The 18,542-nt window shown below is 42.6% G+C and overlaps 2 protein-coding genes across 2 annotated transcripts; both read right to left on the bottom strand.

Moving 5' to 3' along the window:
* Window positions 1-1,043: 1,043 nt before the first annotated feature.
* On the bottom strand, window positions 1,044-6,947 carry LOC117968012 (cyclic nucleotide-gated cation channel beta-1-like). Its single transcript, XM_059019501.1, has 4 exons — window positions 6,625-6,947; window positions 5,024-5,145; window positions 4,608-4,811; window positions 1,044-3,708 (listed from the first exon to the last, which is right to left on the bottom strand). Exons 2-4 carry the CDS (start codon window positions 5,119-5,121, stop codon window positions 2,877-2,879), a joined length of 1,134 nt encoding a protein of 377 aa, XP_058875484.1. The 5' UTR covers window positions 5,122-5,145; window positions 6,625-6,947; the 3' UTR covers window positions 1,044-2,876.
* Window positions 6,948-7,911: 964 nt separating this feature from the next.
* LOC131728514 (Golgi resident protein GCP60-like) lies at window positions 7,912-15,248 on the bottom strand. The gene is made up of 4 exons (XM_059019496.1): window positions 14,541-15,248; window positions 14,262-14,327; window positions 12,771-12,967; window positions 7,912-8,000 (listed from the first exon to the last, which is right to left on the bottom strand). Exons 1-4 carry the CDS (start codon window positions 14,636-14,638, stop codon window positions 7,912-7,914), a joined length of 450 nt encoding a protein of 149 aa, XP_058875479.1. The 5' UTR covers window positions 14,639-15,248.
* Window positions 15,249-18,542: the final 3,294 nt, after the last annotated feature.

The raw sequence follows: 18,542 nt of genomic DNA, 5'->3' as shown, positions 1-18,542 counted from the left end.
AGAGTTTATTTACTTTTTTTAAAGATACGAATCAAATAATAATTGACCGCTTGGTAAAAATAAAATAAAAAATGATTTTAATTGTGAAGACACCTCACACAAGTGCAGTGTTTTGTACCCCGATTCATGTGATCCATGTTTAAGAATGTCGCAGCTTTCCCGCTGAGCTCCTCATTAATATCTTGGTGTTTGTGGTCAGTAAGCGGTCCGGGTGGTTAAGCGGTCATACATGTCCGTCCCGGTCACTCTGGCTCAAGGCTGGACACACCAACACTGTGACCGCCGCTTTCCATCCAATAAATGATGCCTCGTTACACTGTGTTCAGTGTTATACTAAATAAACACACAGTCCTGCTTGAGAGAGGCGGGAGACGAGCAGGGATCGACGGGCACCATGCGAGTGTAATACCACTCTAACGGTGTGATTATTATCTCTAGTAAACGCGCAATTCAAAGACCAGAGACACTCTTTGACGTGTAAATGTGTTTGGTTTTGTTGTATTCATTATAAATGTTTCTACACAGTAAAGTAAACGCGCTCTCCCGTCTTCTCTTTAACTGCGGGAAAAATAAACCAACCGCCATTCGAACTCTCGATCTGCTGGACCGCTGATGACGTCGTTCCTCTGAGCGCCTTGTTGCTAGGCGACCGAGAAGAGGTTCTGAAACTGCGTCACGGTGTCCGCCATTTTGGCTCCAGCTGCCCTGCTGTTTGCAACGCGGTGCGACTCTGTGAGAGCCGAAATGGCGCCTGTTTCACAGCATCAGCTTTATACCAAGTACCAGCGAGTGAAAATTGTTTTTAAATTATGTAGATGTATCTTTTAATTCCTGTTGAAGTTGCTCATAGTTTTCCAATTATTTAATGTCAATGGTTGTGAGTCTTTCCTATTGTTAGTATTATTGTTTCTGTTTTATTTATTTGTGTGTATTTGTGGTAATATTTATTTATTTGTTTATTTATTTATTGCAGTGTAATGGATATCCCTCCACCCTTCTAAAAAAAATGATAAAATGACAAAAGAACTATAAACATTTTTTTTTTTATTTCTACCAAAAGTATTTATTAATACGATAGTGAATGAACACATTTATAGAAAAGGATTTACAGGATTACGAGAACATTATTCACTTATATTTGTTCTAAGGCAGCTATACAGCTTCCTGCGTGGTTCTGTTCACCTGGAACCTAAAATACTCACTACTGTGAACACAGCTCAAAATAATCACATAGACACTGACTTAGTACACAGATATTAACAGCGATCATACAAAATGAATTCAAATGTGTGTGTGTGTGTGTATATATATATATATATATATATATATATATATATATATATATATATATATAATGTAGAACAATAATAAAATATACAATGGAGAAATAAAACACAGTGATCATTCTAAAAGATAACTTTTTACAGTGGCTCACTGAGGACATGAAAAATCAAACAGAAAAAAGAGGTAAGCCATTATTGATCTTGTAATCACAAAATCAATCAATCGATCAATCAATCCTTATTTCATATAGCGCCTTTCATAGTGGACCACCATCACAAAGCGCTTTACAAGATAGTGAGAAACAATTCATAATAAATTAAATACAGTGAAAACAATGCATAATAAATTAAATACAGTGAAAACAATGCATAATACATTAAATACAGTGAAAACAATGCATTAAACACGGTGAAAACAATGCATAATACATTATATACAGTGAAATACAATGCATTAAACACAGTGAAAACACTGCATAATACATTATATACAGTGAAATACAATGCATTAAACACAGTGAAAACAATGCATAATACATTATATACAGTGAAATACAATGCATTAAACACGGTGAAAACACTGCATAATACATTATATACAGTGAAATACAATGCATTAAACACGGTGAAAACAATGCATAATACATTATATACAGTGAAATACAATGCATTACACGGTGAAAACAATGCATAATACATTATATACAGTGAAATACAATGCATTACACGGTGAAAACAATGCATAATACATTATATACAGTGAAATACAATGCATTAAACACGGTGAAAACAATGTATAATACATTATATACAGTGAAATACAAGGCTTGGTACATGAAATACAAGGCTAGGATGTGAGTTTTAAACATTGTGGATGCGTGTGCCCTACAGAATCATCACATTAACATCAATCCGAAATAGCAATTTAGACAGCAGCTAATAACGGATATCAGGCTTGAAGAGCGTGGAAAGCGAGAGAGGACAGGCGGGTCTGGAGAGTTGATTTGAAGCGACGATGGGCTGGAGTTTTTTTTTAATTGTCGAGATCCCGAGATCATTTTTTCTTCTCATGCATTATAGTTATTTTTGTTTTGTTTTATTTTCCTGTCTTTAATCAACCTTCTCTAACTTTCTAATTGGTTCTACACAAACCTGTCTTCACGCTGCAAACTCTCTGATCCGCACTTCTCTTAAAGAACTATGAACGGGGGGGAAATCTACCATAATAATATGTTTATGTGGATAACTGTTAGATAAACACGGCACAGTAGTAATACAGCTTAAAACAGGATTCTTGAGGTTTATATTATATATATATAATAATTTGTTTATTTATCAGACGCCTTTATCCAAGGCGACTTACAGAGACTAGGGTGTGTGAACTATGCATCAGCTGCAGAGTCACTTACAACTACGTCTCACCCGAAAGACGGAGCACAAGGAGGTGAAGTGACTTGCTCAGGGTCACACAGTGAGTCAGTGGCTGAGGTGGGATTTGAACCGGGGACCTTCTGGTTACAAGCCCTTTTCTGTAACCACTGGACCACACAGCCTCCATATATATATAATCGCGGCGCTCACACTGGAACTATTTCAGTTGGAAAGTGTTTTCATGGCTGTGTGGATCTCCCTCACTGCCTGCAGGTTTTCCTCAAGCTTTTCAGCGCACTCACAGATCTTACTCGCCTTCTCGTTTTTCTCCTCTTTGCTCTTAAAACTTAGAATGACAGAAAACAACTGGCCCAGGTCATTTGGAAAAACGTTTTCAGCTATTTGATCTATCTGACTGTCTGCTGTGTCAGTGCCGCTAGCCCCTAGTAACTCTTCCATCCTCTCTGTCAGATCTCTGAGACCTGAGTCTGTCTCTAGCATTTCAAACACCTTTTCATGATCTGAGTCAGCAGCTGTGTCCGGTGATCCGGAGAGTCTCTTTAGGTTTAAAAGAGCTGCGATCGCTGTGGTGGCAGATCTGCTGAGCTCTGTCATCCTGCGTCTCGCATTTTCACATATATCCTCTATCTTCTTACTGTAAGATCTCAAGGTGAATGCTCCTATACTGGCAGCAACTGTTCCACTTGCTAAAGCCAGAGTGGATCCCCCAGCAACCATTCCAGCAACTGTGCCACCTGCAATAGCCTGTGTTAAACCCCCAGCAACGGCCCCAGCAACAGCCACACTGGCTCCCCCTGTGAATGTAGCCAGCCCCGCTCCTGCAAGACCTATTACACCTACAGCAGCGATCGCTGCTCCTGTTCGAATGAAAGAGGAAGCTCGAGCCCCACCAACCACAGCATCTCTCTCATTGTGAATGTCGTCAGCGACCTTCTTCAATTCCTCCACAGCGCTTTCTGTTTCTTTCAGCTGATCTGGGAACCGCTGAACAAATTCCTGGATCTTCTTCATTTCCTCCTTGAATTCAAGAGCGCTGTGTAAAAAAAAACACAAAACAAGCCATCTTCGTCATCTTCATCATCATCACCATCATCACCACCACCATCTCTACAGTGTTGTTCTCTTTCCTATAGACCTCTATACAGCTCTGCAGTGTTGAGAGTGGAGCTCTCTTTCCTATAGACCTCTATACAGCTCTGCAGTGTGGAGTGGAGTTCTCTTTCCTATAGACCTCTATACAGCTCTGCAGTGTTGAGAGGAGCTCTCTTTCCTATAGACCTCTATACAGCTCTGCAGTGTTGAGTTCTCTTTCCTATAGACCTCTATACAGCTCTGCAGTGTTGAGTTCTCTTTCCTATAGACCTCTATACAGCTCTGCAGTGTGGAGTTCTCTTTCCTTAGACCTCTATACAGCTCTGCAGTGTTGAGTTCTCTTTCCTATAGACCTCTATACAGCTCTGCAGTGTTGAGTGGAGCTCTCTTTCCTATAGACCTCTATACAGCTCTGCAGTGTTGAGAGTGGAGTTCTCTTTCCTATAGACCTCTATACAGCTCTGCAGTGTTGAGAGTGGAGTTCTCTTTCCTATAGACCTCTATACAGTTCTGCAGTGTTGAGAGTGGAGTTCTCTTTCCTATAGATCTCTATACAGCTCTGCAGTGCTGAGTTCTCGTTCCTCCAACACTGAGTTCTTATTTTAAATCTGTCTTTACCCTGCTTTGAAATCGTCTGGAAATCATGTGACAGTGTGACCTTTCAACTCTGCCTCCCCGCCCCGCCCCGCACTACTCTACATGCACAGGCAGAGTTGAAAGGTCACGCTGTCTCGTGACCATAGATTGTTGAGGAGGGATGTGCAGAAACACAATGAGAATTTCAACCTGCTTATTCTCTACTGTAAACCTGTGGGGTATTTTTTAAATTGAAAAACAAACCTCAGTCTCTCCTCCTCTCTCTTCAGTCTCTCCTCTTCCTCCTTCCTCTTCAGTCTCTCCTCCCCCTCCTCCTCCCTCCTTAGTCTCTCCTCCTCCTCTTTCCTCTTCAGTCTCTCCTCCTCCTCTCTCTTCAGTCTCTCCTCCTCCTCTCTCCTCAGTCTCTCCTGTTCCTCCCTCATCTCTGTCTCCTCGTCGTCCTGCTCTCTGTTGGGTGAAACACGCGTGTAAATAATCATCATCACAGACGTGTTACTGTTCATTAGAAACCCTGAACACAGCTCCCAAGTGAAAGGGCAGCAGTTCCTGGGAGTGTCATTGAGGTGCTGGTGCTGCTGGTGAACCTGGACTGGAGTCATCAGGTGTGTTATTAAACTGGAGCATGCATGCCTCTGCACAGTGAAGAGACAGGAGATTACCTGGAAGAGTCTCCTGACATATCGGGTGGGTCCAAATCTTTACTGCGTCTTCTTCTCCTTGGAGTCGGGTCCATGTCTGCATCTTCTGAATCACTCATTCCTCAGTTAGCAGTGTATCGACCCTGCAACAGAATTGAAACAAGTCAGTTATTACAGTATAGAGCTTCAAATGTCACTCTCTTTCTCTCTCTTTGAGACCGGCCTCTTATCTTTTCATGCTGTTTGTAATCATTCAGAGCACTTCTTGTTGTCGCAGTCACTCAAACACTTTATTTCAGCTTCATTATCCCTCAACCTCAGGGCCTGTTTGAATTAGGAGCCCTCCTCCTTCAGGACTGATTGAAACAGGCAGGAACCAGAACATACTCACTCTGACCACGTTTTTGATTTTTACACAGGGGGATGTTAATTTGGTACCCACTTCATTCGCATACCATTCCTTATACTGGGCTCTATTCTCAAACATTTGAATTTTTTTCGGAGAATTGGTTCTCCAGTGGAATATGGAACTGGCGTCGAGTTGCTCCACCGATCCTCAAGGCAGTATTGATTTGTATTCTCCGCCCGCAAGGCACCATGAGAATCTCTTTCTACTCGAATTAATTCAAATCGCGCATTCGCTGTTCCCATTTTACAGACATGACCACGGGTGTCTCTTCCAGCACATTCCCTGATTACATTCGCCTTTGTTCTCCTGCGCAGACACGGCGGAATCAAACGGATGTCCAGAAACCTCCGCGCTTGCTAACACCCCAGATGTGGAGCCCGAAGCTGTCAAAGCATTTTAGAAAACGCTAAAAACAATAGAGCTGGTCCTGCAAAATAAAACCGCGCTGTTTTTAAACAGACAGACGGGTCCCACATATGGGACACCACAGCCGCTTCTGGAAACAGTGCGGGCTCTAAAAGAAATGCATCACGTGTTCAAAAGCGCTGTTATGATATTCGCAAACACGTTAAAAAAAGACTCAGCAATTAAGTAGCCAAGGATACCAGAAGGAATATGTATTGGTAAATAATATCCAGCCAGATAATAGGTTTATATATATAAACCCGACCCGCAGTCCTTAAATGAACATTCCAATAATTATTTCTAAATTAATTCTAAAGCTTAATCCTAATTCACTTCTTCAGAAATCAAATGTTCGGGGTTTTTAACAAAGTTTGTAACAGTAAATATCTACCCGAGCAGCTTGCGTCTGAAACGCGTCGCTTCAACTATTGAAAGTAAAAGGAACAGGGCGTCTAAAAAACTAAAATGGACGACAGAGTTCTGTAGTTCCTAACGCGAAAAACAAACAGAAAGAAAGCGCAGGTATGTGAACCACACTCCGGTTAATATCAAGCACAGCTATATCTGTCTCGCTGCTTTCACCTGACAAGTACATGAATAAGATCATTGCACAGTGTTGAAATGACACTGAATTGATTTGGATAGAGCTCGAGTTTGAGAGGCGGCCCTATGACACCCGTTCAATACACAAATATTATTATTATTATTATTTTTATTATTATTATTATTATTATTATTATTATTATTATAATGAATATAGTTTTATAAACCACTATCTTCAATGATAAAAAGTATAAAATCGACTCACCAACTTCACCCCAAGCGCGTCTCTTCCGTGTAGCTGAAGCGAACTGCGTTGAACATGAAACTGAAAGTATATTAGTTCAAAAACGAGCGGTACTTGGGGTTGGACGACAACCAAACAGACCGGAATCCATGTTAAACAAACAGCTGTTCTGAGACATTCAAGTCACGAAAGAGTTTAAATAATCGTGCGTGTTTATATCACACCTCGCTCGGCTCGCTGGCAGTCTCGACAGCCCGCTTTAATAATGAACCAACCGGGGCAATGCTGAGGTGTAGCTGGGGCTCGTTAAAGCTTATTATCTGAAGAGGGAGGATTATAGGACAGCAAGAGATTCAGAGAGAAAGAAAACAGGGGGACTACTTACAATGTACAGCAAAATAATACACCCCCCCCTCAAAATAAATAAATAAAATAAAATAAACATACAACCCTTTTGCCCTAACTATATATTAGATTTTTACCTCATGCTATTGAGAGTGGTTTGGCAGGTCTTTTTTAATTTTCCCGCATAAGCACAGAGTTTATAATTTAAAACTAACCCGTCGAGAACTTTCGACAGGCACAAATAAAGCATACCGTACCGGAATGCGTTTTTGTTTTTAAAACAGCGACAATATCTGTTATTTAATGATTCGGTTTGAGAGGATGTTCATCTTGAAGAGACGTTCCTGTCCTGGAGTGACTTCACAACAACAAGCGCGGTGTTGAGGACTATAGCTGAAGCGGCTGTGAAACTGACGCCATTGCGGCTCTAAACTGGAGTCCAGCGCCTTTGAAATAGATCATCACACGGAGCCAAAATGGCGGACACGGGCGCGCAGTTTCTTCCCTCACCTCGACCTCACATTGCGAGCTCGAGCCACGAAGGGGCGCGCGAGCACCAAGAAAACCGCGAAGACGGTTGTGAGGAGAGACGACGAGTTTGAATTATTTTTTAGTTCTATTAAAAAAAACTATATTATTTAAACACTTAATATTATAATATTTTTAAAAAATATATAAAATTTACTTTTTTTTCCCCTCTGAAAAAAACGGGCACGATGCGAGTGTAATACCGCTCTAACGGTGTGATTATTATCTCTAGTAAACGCGCAATTCAAAGACCAGAGACACTCTTTGACGTGTAAATGTGTTTGGTTTTGTTGTATTCATTATAAATGTTTCTACACAGTAAAGTAAACGCGCTCTCCCGTCTTCTCTTTAACTGCTGGAAAATTAAACCAACCGCCATTCGAACTCTCGATCTGCGGGACCGCTGATGACGTCGTTCCTCTGAGCGCCTTGTTGCTAGGCGACCGAGGAGAGGTTCTGAAACTGCGTCACTGTGTCCGCCATGTTGGCTCCAGCTGCCCTGCTGTTTGCAACGCGGTGCGACTCTGTGAGAGCCGAAATGGCGCCTGTTTCACAGCATCAGCTTTATACCAAGTACCAGCGAGTGAAAATTGTTTTTAAATTATGTAGATGTATCTTTTAATTCCTGTTGAAGTTGCTCATAGTTTTCCAATTATTTAATGTCAATGGTTGCGAGTCTTTCCTATTGTTAGTATTATTGTTTCTGTTTTATTGATTTGTGTGTGATAATATTTATTTATTTGTTTATTTATTTATTGGAGTGTAATGCATATCCCGCCCCCTTCCAAAAAAATGATAAAATGACAAAAGAACTATAAATATATATTTTTTTATTTCTACCAAAAGTATTTATTCATACAGTAGTGAATAAAAACATTTACACAAAAGGTATTTACAAAATTACAAGAACATTATTCACTGATATTTGTTCTCAGACGGCTATAGAGACACAACACAGCCTATTATGTGGTTGTGTTTACCTGGAATCTAAGGACTCATTACTGTGAAAACAGCTCAAAACAATAATATACATACTGACTGATACACAAATATGAACAGCAATCATACAAATTAATGCAGTTAAAAACTATACATATCTATTTATCTTTATATATGTACAACAATAATGAAAAAAAAGTACAATGCTAATTGTAAAAGATGATTTTCTGCGGAGGCTCGCTGAGGACTGAGATCCTGGGTAATTCATTCTGTAATCTCCACACACCGCTGTCACGTCCTGTCAAATATTCCTACTGTGTGTACTGCGCATGCCCAGACTAGCCCTAACCCTAACCCGAAACCCTAAACCCTGAACCCCAACCCTAACCCCCTAACTCTAACCAAAAACATGTGTGTAAAAAAAAAATAAAAAATGTGGTTTTAAAATTTTGAAACCCGTTATAGCCAGAAGGGGGCGGGGCATCCGTTGTTATTAATGAACTCTCAAAGCTCCAGAGTCCTCCCCGTTAGTATCAGCGCTTGATTCCACGTCACTCTTAACTGAAAGATTTCAATTGTACAGTGTTGTCAGTGTGTGTGTGTGGCTCTCCCTCACTGCCTGCGGGTCTGTTACAAACAGCTCTTATCTACACGACTGCACCTCCTCTTTCACAACAGGCGGCGATCACACTGGAAGGTTTACAATTGTCAAGTGGTTTCATGGCTGTGTGAATCACGGTCACTGCCTGCAGGTTTTGCTCAAGCTTCTCAGCGCACTCACTGATCTTACTCGCCTTCTCGTTTTTCTGGTCCTGGATATTAAAACTTAGAATGATAGAAAACAATGATAACAACGCCTTCAGGTCATTTGGAAAAACGCTTTCAGCTATTTTATCTATCTCACTATCTGCTAATTTGTCAGTGCCGCTAGCCCCTAGTAACTCTTCCATCCTCTCTGTCAGATCTCTGAGACGTGACTCTGTCTTTAGCATTTCAAACACCTTTTCATGATCTGGGTCAGCAGCAGTGCGCAGCCCGGAGAGTCTCTTTAGGTTTAAAACAGCTGCGATCGCTGTGGTGGCAGATCTGCCGAGCTCTGTCATCCTGCTGCTGGCATTTCACGTACTTGCTCTGACTTCTTATTGTATTCTTTCAAGGCTGATGCCCCTTTACTAGCAATAGCTGTGCCGGTTCCAGCAGCCGCTGCAGAAACTGCTAGACCGGCTCCTCCTGTGAACGGAACCATCGCCACTCCTGCTGCAACACCCGCAGCTCCGACCGCTGCTCCTCTTCGAATGAGAGAAGTAGCTGGAGTCCCACCAACCAGGGCATCTCTGTCATTGCGAATGTCAGCAGCGATGTTGTTCAGTTTCCTCCACAGCGCTTTCTATTTTAATCTGCTGATCTGGGAACCGCTGAACAAATTCCTGGATCTTCTTCATTTCCAATACAGGATCGCTGTGGAAAACACAAAACAAGTCATCATCATCATCATCAACGCAGAAAGCTCTGCAGTGTTGAGTTTTCTTTCCTATAGACCGCTATACAGCTCTGCAGTGTTGAGAGTGGAGTTCTCTTTCCTATAGACCTCTATACAGCTCTGCAGTGTTGAGTTCTCTTTCCTATAGACCTCTATACAGCTCTGCAGTGTTGAGTTATCTTTCCTATAGACCTCTATACAGCTCTGCAGTGTTGAGAGGGGAGCTCTCTTTCCTATAGACCTCTATACAGCTCTGCAGTGTTGAGAGGGGAGCTCTCTTTCCTATAGACCTCTATACAGCTTTGCAGTGTTGAGAGTGGAGCTCTCTTTCCTATATATCTCTATACAGCTCTGCAGTGTTGAGTTCTCTTTCCTATAGACCTCTATACAGCTCTGCAGTGTGGAGTTCTCTTTCCTATAGACCTCTATACAGCTCTGCAGTGTTGAGGGGAGTTCTCTTTCCTATAGACCTCTATACAGCTCTGCAGTGTGGAGCTCTCTTTCCTATAGACCTCTATACAGCTGTGCAGTGTGGAGCTCTCTTTCCTATAGACCTCTATACAGCTCTGCAGTGTTGAGAGGGGAGCTCTCTTTCCTATATATCTCTATACAGCTCTGCAGTGTTGAGTTCTCTTTCCTATAGACCTCTATACAGCTCTGCAGTGTTGAGTTCTCTTTCCTATAGACCTCTATACAGCTCTGCAGTGTTGAGTGGAGTTCTCTTTCCTATAGACCTCTATATAGCTCTGCAGTGTTGAGAGGGGAGCTCTCTTTGCTATAGACCTCTATACAGCTCTGCAGTGTTGAGAGGGGAGCTCTCTTTCCTATAGACCTCTATACAGCTCTGCAGTGTTGAGAGTGGAGCTCTCTTTCCTATATATCTCTATACAGCTCTGCAGTGTTGAGTTCTCTTTCCTATAGACCTCTATACAGCTCTGCAGTGTTGAGTGGAGTTCTCTTTCCTATAGACCTCTATACAGCTTTGCAGTGTTGAGAGTGGAGCTCTCTTTCCTATATATCTCTATACAGCTCTGCAGTGTTGAGAGGGGAGCTCTCTTTCCTATAGACCTCTATACAGCTCTGCAGTGTTGAGTTCTCTTTCCTATAGACCTCTATACAGCTCTGCAGTGTTGAGCTCTCTTTCCTATAGACCTCTATACAGCTCTGCAGTGTTGAGTGGAGTTCTCTTTCCTATAGACCTCTATACAGCTCTGCAGTGTTGAGTTCTCTTTCCTATAGACCTCTATACAGCTCTGCAGTGTTGAGTTCTCTTTCCTATAGACCTCTATACAGCTCTGCAGTGTTGAGTGGAGTTCTCTTTCCTATAGACCTCTATACAGCTCTGCAGTGTTGAGAGGGGAGCTCTCTTTCCTATAGACCTCTATACAGCTTTGCAGTGTTGAGAGTGGAGCTCTCTTTCCTATATATCTCTATACAGCTCTGCAGTGTTGAGAGGGGAGCTCTCTTTCCTATAGACCTCTATACAGCTCTGCAGTGTTGAGTTCTCTTTCCTATATATCTCTATACAGCTCTGCAGTGTTGAAAGTGGAGCTCTCTTTCCTATAGACCTCTATACAGCTCTGCAGTGTTGAGAGTGGAGCTCTCTTTCCTATAGACCTCTATATAGCTCTGCAGTGTTGAGTGGAGTTCTCTTTCCTATAGACCTCTATACAGCTCTGCAGTGTTGAGAGGGGAGCTCTCTTTGCTATAGACCTCTATACAGCTCTGCAGTGTTGAGTTCTCTTTCCTATAGACCTCTATACAGCTCTGCAGTGTTGTTCTCTTTCCTATAGACCTCTATACAGCTCTGCAGTGTTGAGAGGGGAGCTCTCTTTCCTATAGACCTCTATACAGTTCTGCAGTGTTGAGGGGAGTTCTCTTTCCTATAGACCTCTATACAGCTCTGCAGTGTTGAGAGGGGAGCTCTCTTTCCTATAGACCTCTATACAGCTCTGCAGTGCAGAGTTCTCTTTCCTATAGACCTCTATACAGCTCTGCAGTGTTGAGAGTGGAGTTCTCTTTCCTATAGACCTCTATACAGCTCTGCAGTGTGGAGTTCTCTTTCCTATAGACCTCTATACAGCTCTGCAGTGTTGAGTTCTCTTTCCTATAGACCTCTATACAGCTCTGCAGTGTTGAGAGTGGAGTTCTCTTTCCTATAGACCTCTATACAGCTCTGCAGTGTTGAGTTCTCTTTCCTATAGACCTCTGTACAGCTCTGCAGTGTTGAGAGGGGAGCTCTCTTTCCTATAGACCTCTATACAGCTCTGCAGTGTTGAGTTCTCTTTCCTATAGACCTCTGTACAGCTCTGCAGTGTTGAGAGTGGAGTTCTCTTTCCTATAGACCTCTATACAGCTCTGCAGTGTGGAGTTCTCTTTCCTATAGACCTCTATACAGCTCTGCAGTGTTGAGTTCTCTTTCCTATAGACCTCTATACAGCTCTGCAGTGTTGAGCTCTCTTTCCTATAGACCTCTATACAGCTCTGCAGTGTTGAGTGGAGTTTCTCCAATATTGAGTTCTTATCATTTTAAATCTGCCTCTGGCTTTGAGCTGCTTTGCGCTCGTCTGGGGAATGAACCGCCTTCTTCATCACCTTTCACCTCTGCCCCCCCCCCCCCCTCAGTACTCTACATGCACAGGAAGAGCTGAAAGGTCACACTGTCTCATGACCATAGATTGGTGAGGAGGGACGTGTAGAAAAAACACAATGAGAATGAAAATCTGCTTATTCTCTACTGTAAACCTGTGGGGTCTATAAAATAGAAAAACAAACCTCTTCAGTCTCTCCTCCTCCTCCCTCTTCAGTCTCTCATTCTCCCTCCTCAGTCTCTCATTCTCCCTCCTCAGTCTCTCCTCCTCCTCCCTCTTCAGGCTCTCATTCTCCCTCCTCAGTCTCTCATTCTCCTCCCTCTTCAGGCTCTCATTCTCCCTCCTCAGTCTCTCATTCTCCTCCCTCTTCAGGCTCTCATTCTCCCTCCTCAGTCTCTCATTCTCCTCCCTCTTCAGTCTCTCATTCTCCCTCCTCAGTCTCTCCAGTTCCCTCCTCTCTGTCTCCTCCTCGCTGTTCTCTCTGTTGAGGTGAAACACACGCGTGTAAATAATCATCATCACAGACATTTTACTATTAATTTTTAACACTAAACACAGCTCCCAAGTGAAAGGGCAGCAGTTCCTGGGAGTCCCGGCCCCTTCATTACAAGAAGCTGAAACTGCTTCAAGTCCATGGCAGGGCAAACAGGCATCGAGTCAGAGCAGGAGTTACAACAGGTATGACATCATTAGAAACAGACATCGTGTCAGAGCAGACGTTACAACAGGTATGACATCATTAGAAACAGGCATCGTGTCAAAGCAGACGTTACAACAGGTATGACATCATTAGAAACAGGCATCGTGTCAGAGCAGGCGTTACAACAGGTATGACATCATTAGAAACAGGCATCGTGTCAGAGCAGGCGTTACAACAGGTATGACATCATTAGAAACAGGCATCGTGTCAGAGCAGGTGTTACAACAGGTATGACATCATTAGAAACAGCCATCGTGTCAGAGCAGGCGTTACAACAGGTATGACATCATTAGAAACAGGCATCGTGTCAGAGCAGGCGTTACAACAGGTATGACATCATTAGAAACAGCCATCGTGTCAGAGCAGGCTTTACAACAGGTATGACATCATTAGAAACAGCCATCGTGTCAGAGCAGGCGTTACAACAGGTATGACATCATTAGAAACAGGCATCGTGTCAGAGCAGGTGTTACAACAGGTATGACATCATTAGAAACAGCCATCGTGTCAGAGCAGGCGTTACAACAGGTATGACATCATTAGAAACAGGCCGAGCGGTTCAGCCAGACTGCAGCACTGAAGAGCAAGTATCTTAGCATGACATTAATTTATTTTTAAATTCCCCTCCTTACTTACAATCATTCCGAGTGGTTCTGGGTTCCGTCGCTCCTCCAGTATCGAGTTTTGTATCGTTTTTAAATCTGCCTTCACCTGCTTTGAGCTGCTTTGAGAAGCTTGTCTGCAGAATCCTAACTGCCAGACCGCCCTCCTCATCCCATTCAAATCAACCAGCCTCTACTCTGCATTTATAACAGAACAGAATAGAACTGAACTTAATAGACATTAGTTATTGTTTACCTGGCTTTGAAAAGCTTGTCTGCAGAATCATAACTGCTGGGCGCTCAACAGCCGTGTGACCTTTCACCTCTGCCAGCCCCCCCCCCAGTGCTTTACATGCATACAGGCCTCATGACCATAGATTGTTGAGGAGGGACGTGTAGAAACACAATGAGAATTTCAATCTGCTTATTCTCTGCTGTAAACCTGGGGGGTATTTTTAAATCTAAAAACAAACCTCTGTTTCTTCCTCTCAGGCTCCTCCTCGTCCGAACTACTCTCTGTCTTCACCTGGACATTACCGCTGTTGATGTGAAACACACATGTAAATAATCATCATCAAAGACATGTTACTGTTCATTACAAACCCTGAACACAGCTCCCAAGTGAAAGGGCAGCAGTTCCTGGGAGTGTCACTGAGGTGCTGGTGCTGCTGGTGAACCTGGACTGGAGTCATCAGGTGTGTTATTAAACTGGAGCATGCATGCCTCTGCACAGTGAAGAGACATGAGATTACCTGGAAGAGTCTCCTGACATATTGGGTGGTTCCATATCTATACTGTTTCTTCGTTTCCTTCTAGTCCTAACCATGTCTGTAACTTCTGAATCACTCATTCCTCAGTTAGCTGTGTTTCTCCTCTGCAACAGAATTGAAATAAGCCAATTATTAAAGAGTTTAGAGCTTCACTTCTCACCTTTTTCTCTCTTCTTAGACCACCCCTCGTTCTTCCTCCTCACTTTCATTCTCTCTTCTTAGACCACCCCTCGTTCTTCCTCCTCACTTTCATTCTCTCTTCTTAGACCACCCCTCGTTCTTCCTCCTCACTTTCATTCTCTCTTCTTAGACCACCCCTCGTTCTTCCTCCTCACTTTCATTCTTTCTTCTTAGACCACCCCTCGTTCTTCCTCCTCACTTTCATTCTCTCTTCTTAGACCACCCCTCGTTCTTCCTCCTCACTTTCATTCTCTCTTCTTAGACCACCCCTCGTTCTTCCTCCTCACTTTCATTCTCTTTTTCTGTCTCTTTATCTTCTCGTGGTGTTTGCCATCATTCCGAGCGCTTTTTATTATCACAGTTAGTCTGCTGTTTATTGTTTGTATTTCATAATGAACAAATCCAAACACAATGAATATATCATATAATTAGGGCTTCTGATTTTCGGTTTTAATCGATAAAACCCGATAAAACACCCCCAATACAAAAAAAATGAAATCGGTGGATAGCCAATAAACACCGGAAAAAAACAGAAAAACTGTGGAAATGGTTACTATTCCCATTAAAAAATAAAACCTTCGACAAAAATAATAATAAATACATTTAACAGTGCTGCTGGGCAATGTCCCGCCTTCCTGACTTGAGAATCTATCAGTGATTCGTTCTGAATGCTTTAAACCCGCCCCCAACTACTGAGTGACAGCACATTCCTGCATTTCTATTGGAGAATCCGCTTGCGAGATTTAAAACGAGATTACAATCAGGATGGAGGCTTGTTAGCGGGATTTCAAGATGTATTACAGTTAAGACACGGAGAGTTTAAAACAGAATTGTGGCGAAATGTGAAACAAATACCTCCAGACAAAAACCCCAGAAGAACGTGCCGAGACCAGAGGGGTTTCACTGCGGAAGACAGCAGAGGAAAGAAGGGACAGTTTAAGAGTGCAAGTCCTGTCCAGTTACTACTATACATATTTTGACACACACACAAAAAAACCGCTCAAGCATTCTGGAAAGTAACCGAAAACACTCATTTCATACAGTAGATCAAAAACGAAAGCTCTGAAAAAAACGATTTACATAAAACTCGAAAATAGCTCAAAATAAGCCCCGAAAAATACAATTAATAAAACCCGAAAAACAGAAGCCCTGCATATATTGTGTAAAATGTATAGCGCCTGTATTACTGTAATCCATTTTCACATAACGATTAACAAAAGAGATACACCTGCTAACCATAACACGGTGTGTTTTACTGATAACAGGATCTGCTTTTCCAGTAACTGTAATTGTCTTTGTGTGTCCCTGCTGTTAACGGAGACTTTGTACCGATAACTGGATACAGTTCTATGATACAAAGCTGTGCAGTTTTATCACACAGGGCGCGGTAGAGAGTTCAACAAGAAATGAAACATTCACATGATGTGTTCTAAATCCCTTTATTAAAGTTAGTTGTACAGCATATACGTATTTAATGTACATCCCAGAATTATTATACTTTTTTATTGAGTCAAGCTTTATATTTCCCTGTAGTTTAGAGAAAGGAGAAAAGGTGTCGTTTCATTTTAAACGCGGATGTTAAGATTAGGAATGTGTAAATATAAACACGACGCTGCTGTGAGCGACTCCAGTGAGAAGCGATGAAGATCAGATTTAATAAGAACGATTTTCGAGGGTTCGGGTCTCAATTGCGGGCCGGGTTCAGTTAGAAAATCCGGGTCCGAGTTCGGTTCTTGTTTCAGACCCCGATAGAGATTCAGCGGTAACCAGACAGGCTTTTTATAAACTTACAACCAACTCAACTGACTGCCTTATATATATAATTATTATTATTTTAGACGCGCCTACCAGTATTGTGAGCCCAGCATTACAGTGTAATCAATGCCGGGGATACAGACCAGCCCACTGCAGATCTATTGACTGTGTATTCACATGGGACTGGACCTCAAGACGGAACTACACACCCGTTACACACTGCTTTAGAAAGCGAGGCTGCTCGCTGGTTTAGCTCTCTTTCTCTTACGGGAGCAGAGACGTGAATTACTCGGTAATATTAAACTCAAGCCAAACCCGGTCTGATCTCGAATAACAAGAATGAATCGCTTCATATAAACCGGAAGCAGCCGCGCTCAAAATAAACCATTACCTGCATAAGAATAAGCAGCGTGACACGCGACGGGCGTTTTTTAGTTTTGGGAAATAATGTTTTTATTAAACTTTACCTTTCAAAGCGCTGAAGTCTCTCGACTCTCTTTCTCCTCTGTCGCAGTTCTCTGTTCCAGTAGACTTTGCTCGGGTACGCAGTATAGTTACCTGAGAGTTACAGTAACGCCTACCTGTGCGTTTATGAGTCTGTTAAGTTTTATGAGTCTCTTATTTGATAGTGTTTGATAAGGAAGAGTCAAGGTCCTAATGCATTCAAATTAGAAATGTGATATGGAGTTTATGCACAGAACATAAGAAAGTTTCCAAACGAGAGGAGGCCCCATTCAGCCCATCTTGCTCGTTTGGTTGTTAGTAACTTATTGATCCCAGAATCTCATCAAGCAGCTTCTTGAAGGATCCCAGGGTGTCAGCTTCAACAACATTACTGGGGAGTTGGTTCCAGACCCTCACAATTCTCTGTGTAAAAAAGTGCCTCCTATTTTCTGTTCTGAATGCCCCTTTATCTAATCTCCATTTGTGACCCCTGGTCCTTTTCTCAAAAAAAAAGTCCCCTGGGTCGACATTGTCAATACCTCTCCCCCCGATTCACCTCTCTGTCTCCTCCTCGCTGTTCTCTCTGTTGAGGTGAAACACGCATGTAAATAATCAACAAAGACATTTTACTATTCATTAAAAAAAGAAAAAACTCCCGAATTAAAGGGTACATAAGAACTAAGAACTTTTTAATTTGATTGTGTTTCATGTTCCCAGGTGTTGCAGCAACTGTTTTTGTAAGATCTGTGTATTGTTTAAATTATTTTATTTACATTTTGACCACTTTTTTAAACTTTTAAATTTCCCATCATCCTCCTGGCTTCACATGAACCCGCATGGACCTCTCAGAACTACATTTCCCATCATCCTCCTGCTCGCTGGTATCACATGTACCCGCATGGACCTCTCAGAACTACATTTCCCATCATCGTCCCGCTCGCTGGTATCACATGTACCCGCATGGACCTCTCAGAACTACATTTCCCATCATCCTCCTGCTCGCTGGTATCACACGTACCCGCACGGACCTCTCAGAACTACATTTCCCATCATCCTGCTGCTCACATATGTAACTGAGATGGATTGACTGCCATAAAGGAGGCTGTGTGGTCCAGTGGTTAAAGAAAAGGGCTTGTAACCAGGAGGTCCCCGGTTCAAATCCCACCTCAGCCACTGACTCACTGTGTGACCCTGAGCAAGTCACTGAACCTCCTTGTGCTCCGTCTTTCGGGTGAGACGTAGTTGTAAGTGACTCTGCAGCTGATGCATAGTTCACACACCCTAGTCTCTGTAAGTCGCCTTGGATAAAGGCGTCTGCTAAATAAACACATAATACATGAAACCGAAAAGAGAAACACACACTTATTTTTTTATTGGACAAGAGAGTTGCGAGGGCTGTATTACTCTTACCTGGGAGAAGTTCACAATGAACACGGAGAGCAGGATTTCAATCGCAGTTTCCACACTTCACCACTAGAGGTCAGTAGAGCCTAAGGACAGAGTGAGCCGGCCGGTGCGGCGCATTGAATCCACGCTATTCTAACCGCGTGTCCGGGCTCTGAGCGCCGCTGTGTTTATTTCACTCAGGGGGGATAGCCGACCCTC

Source organism: Acipenser ruthenus, unplaced genomic scaffold, assembly GCF_902713425.1.
Source record: "Acipenser ruthenus unplaced genomic scaffold, fAciRut3.2 maternal haplotype, whole genome shotgun sequence".
NCBI lineage: Eukaryota > Metazoa > Chordata > Actinopteri > Acipenseriformes > Acipenseridae > Acipenser > Acipenser ruthenus.
The sequence above is the reverse complement of the archived record's forward strand: the minus strand, read 5'-3'. Positions and strand labels throughout refer to the sequence as shown.

Excerpts from the sequence above, each read along its gene's own strand:
- LOC117968012 (XM_059019501.1), bottom strand. The coding sequence starts at position 5,121 with ATGAGTGATTCAGAAGATGCAGACATGGACCCGACTCCAAGGAGAAGA. Across the intron at positions 4,812-5,023 it reads ATGTCAGGAGACTCTTCCAG|AGAGCAGGACGACGAGGAGA; the intron begins GTAATCTCCTGT and ends TTCACCCAACAG. Across the intron at positions 3,709-4,607 it reads AGAGAGGAGGAGAGACTGAG|CGCTCTTGAATTCAAGGAGG; the intron begins GTTTGTTTTTCA and ends TTTTTTACACAG.
- LOC131728514 (XM_059019496.1), bottom strand. The coding sequence starts at position 14,638 with ATGAGTGATTCAGAAGTTACAGACATGGTTAGGACTAGAAGGAAACGA. Across the intron at positions 14,328-14,540 it reads ATGTCAGGAGACTCTTCCAG|CGGTAATGTCCAGGTGAAGA; the intron begins GTAATCTCATGT and ends TCACATCAACAG. Across the intron at positions 12,968-14,261 it reads CCTGAGAGGAAGAAACAGAG|AGAGAACAGCGAGGAGGAGA; the intron begins GTTTGTTTTTAG and ends TCACCTCAACAG.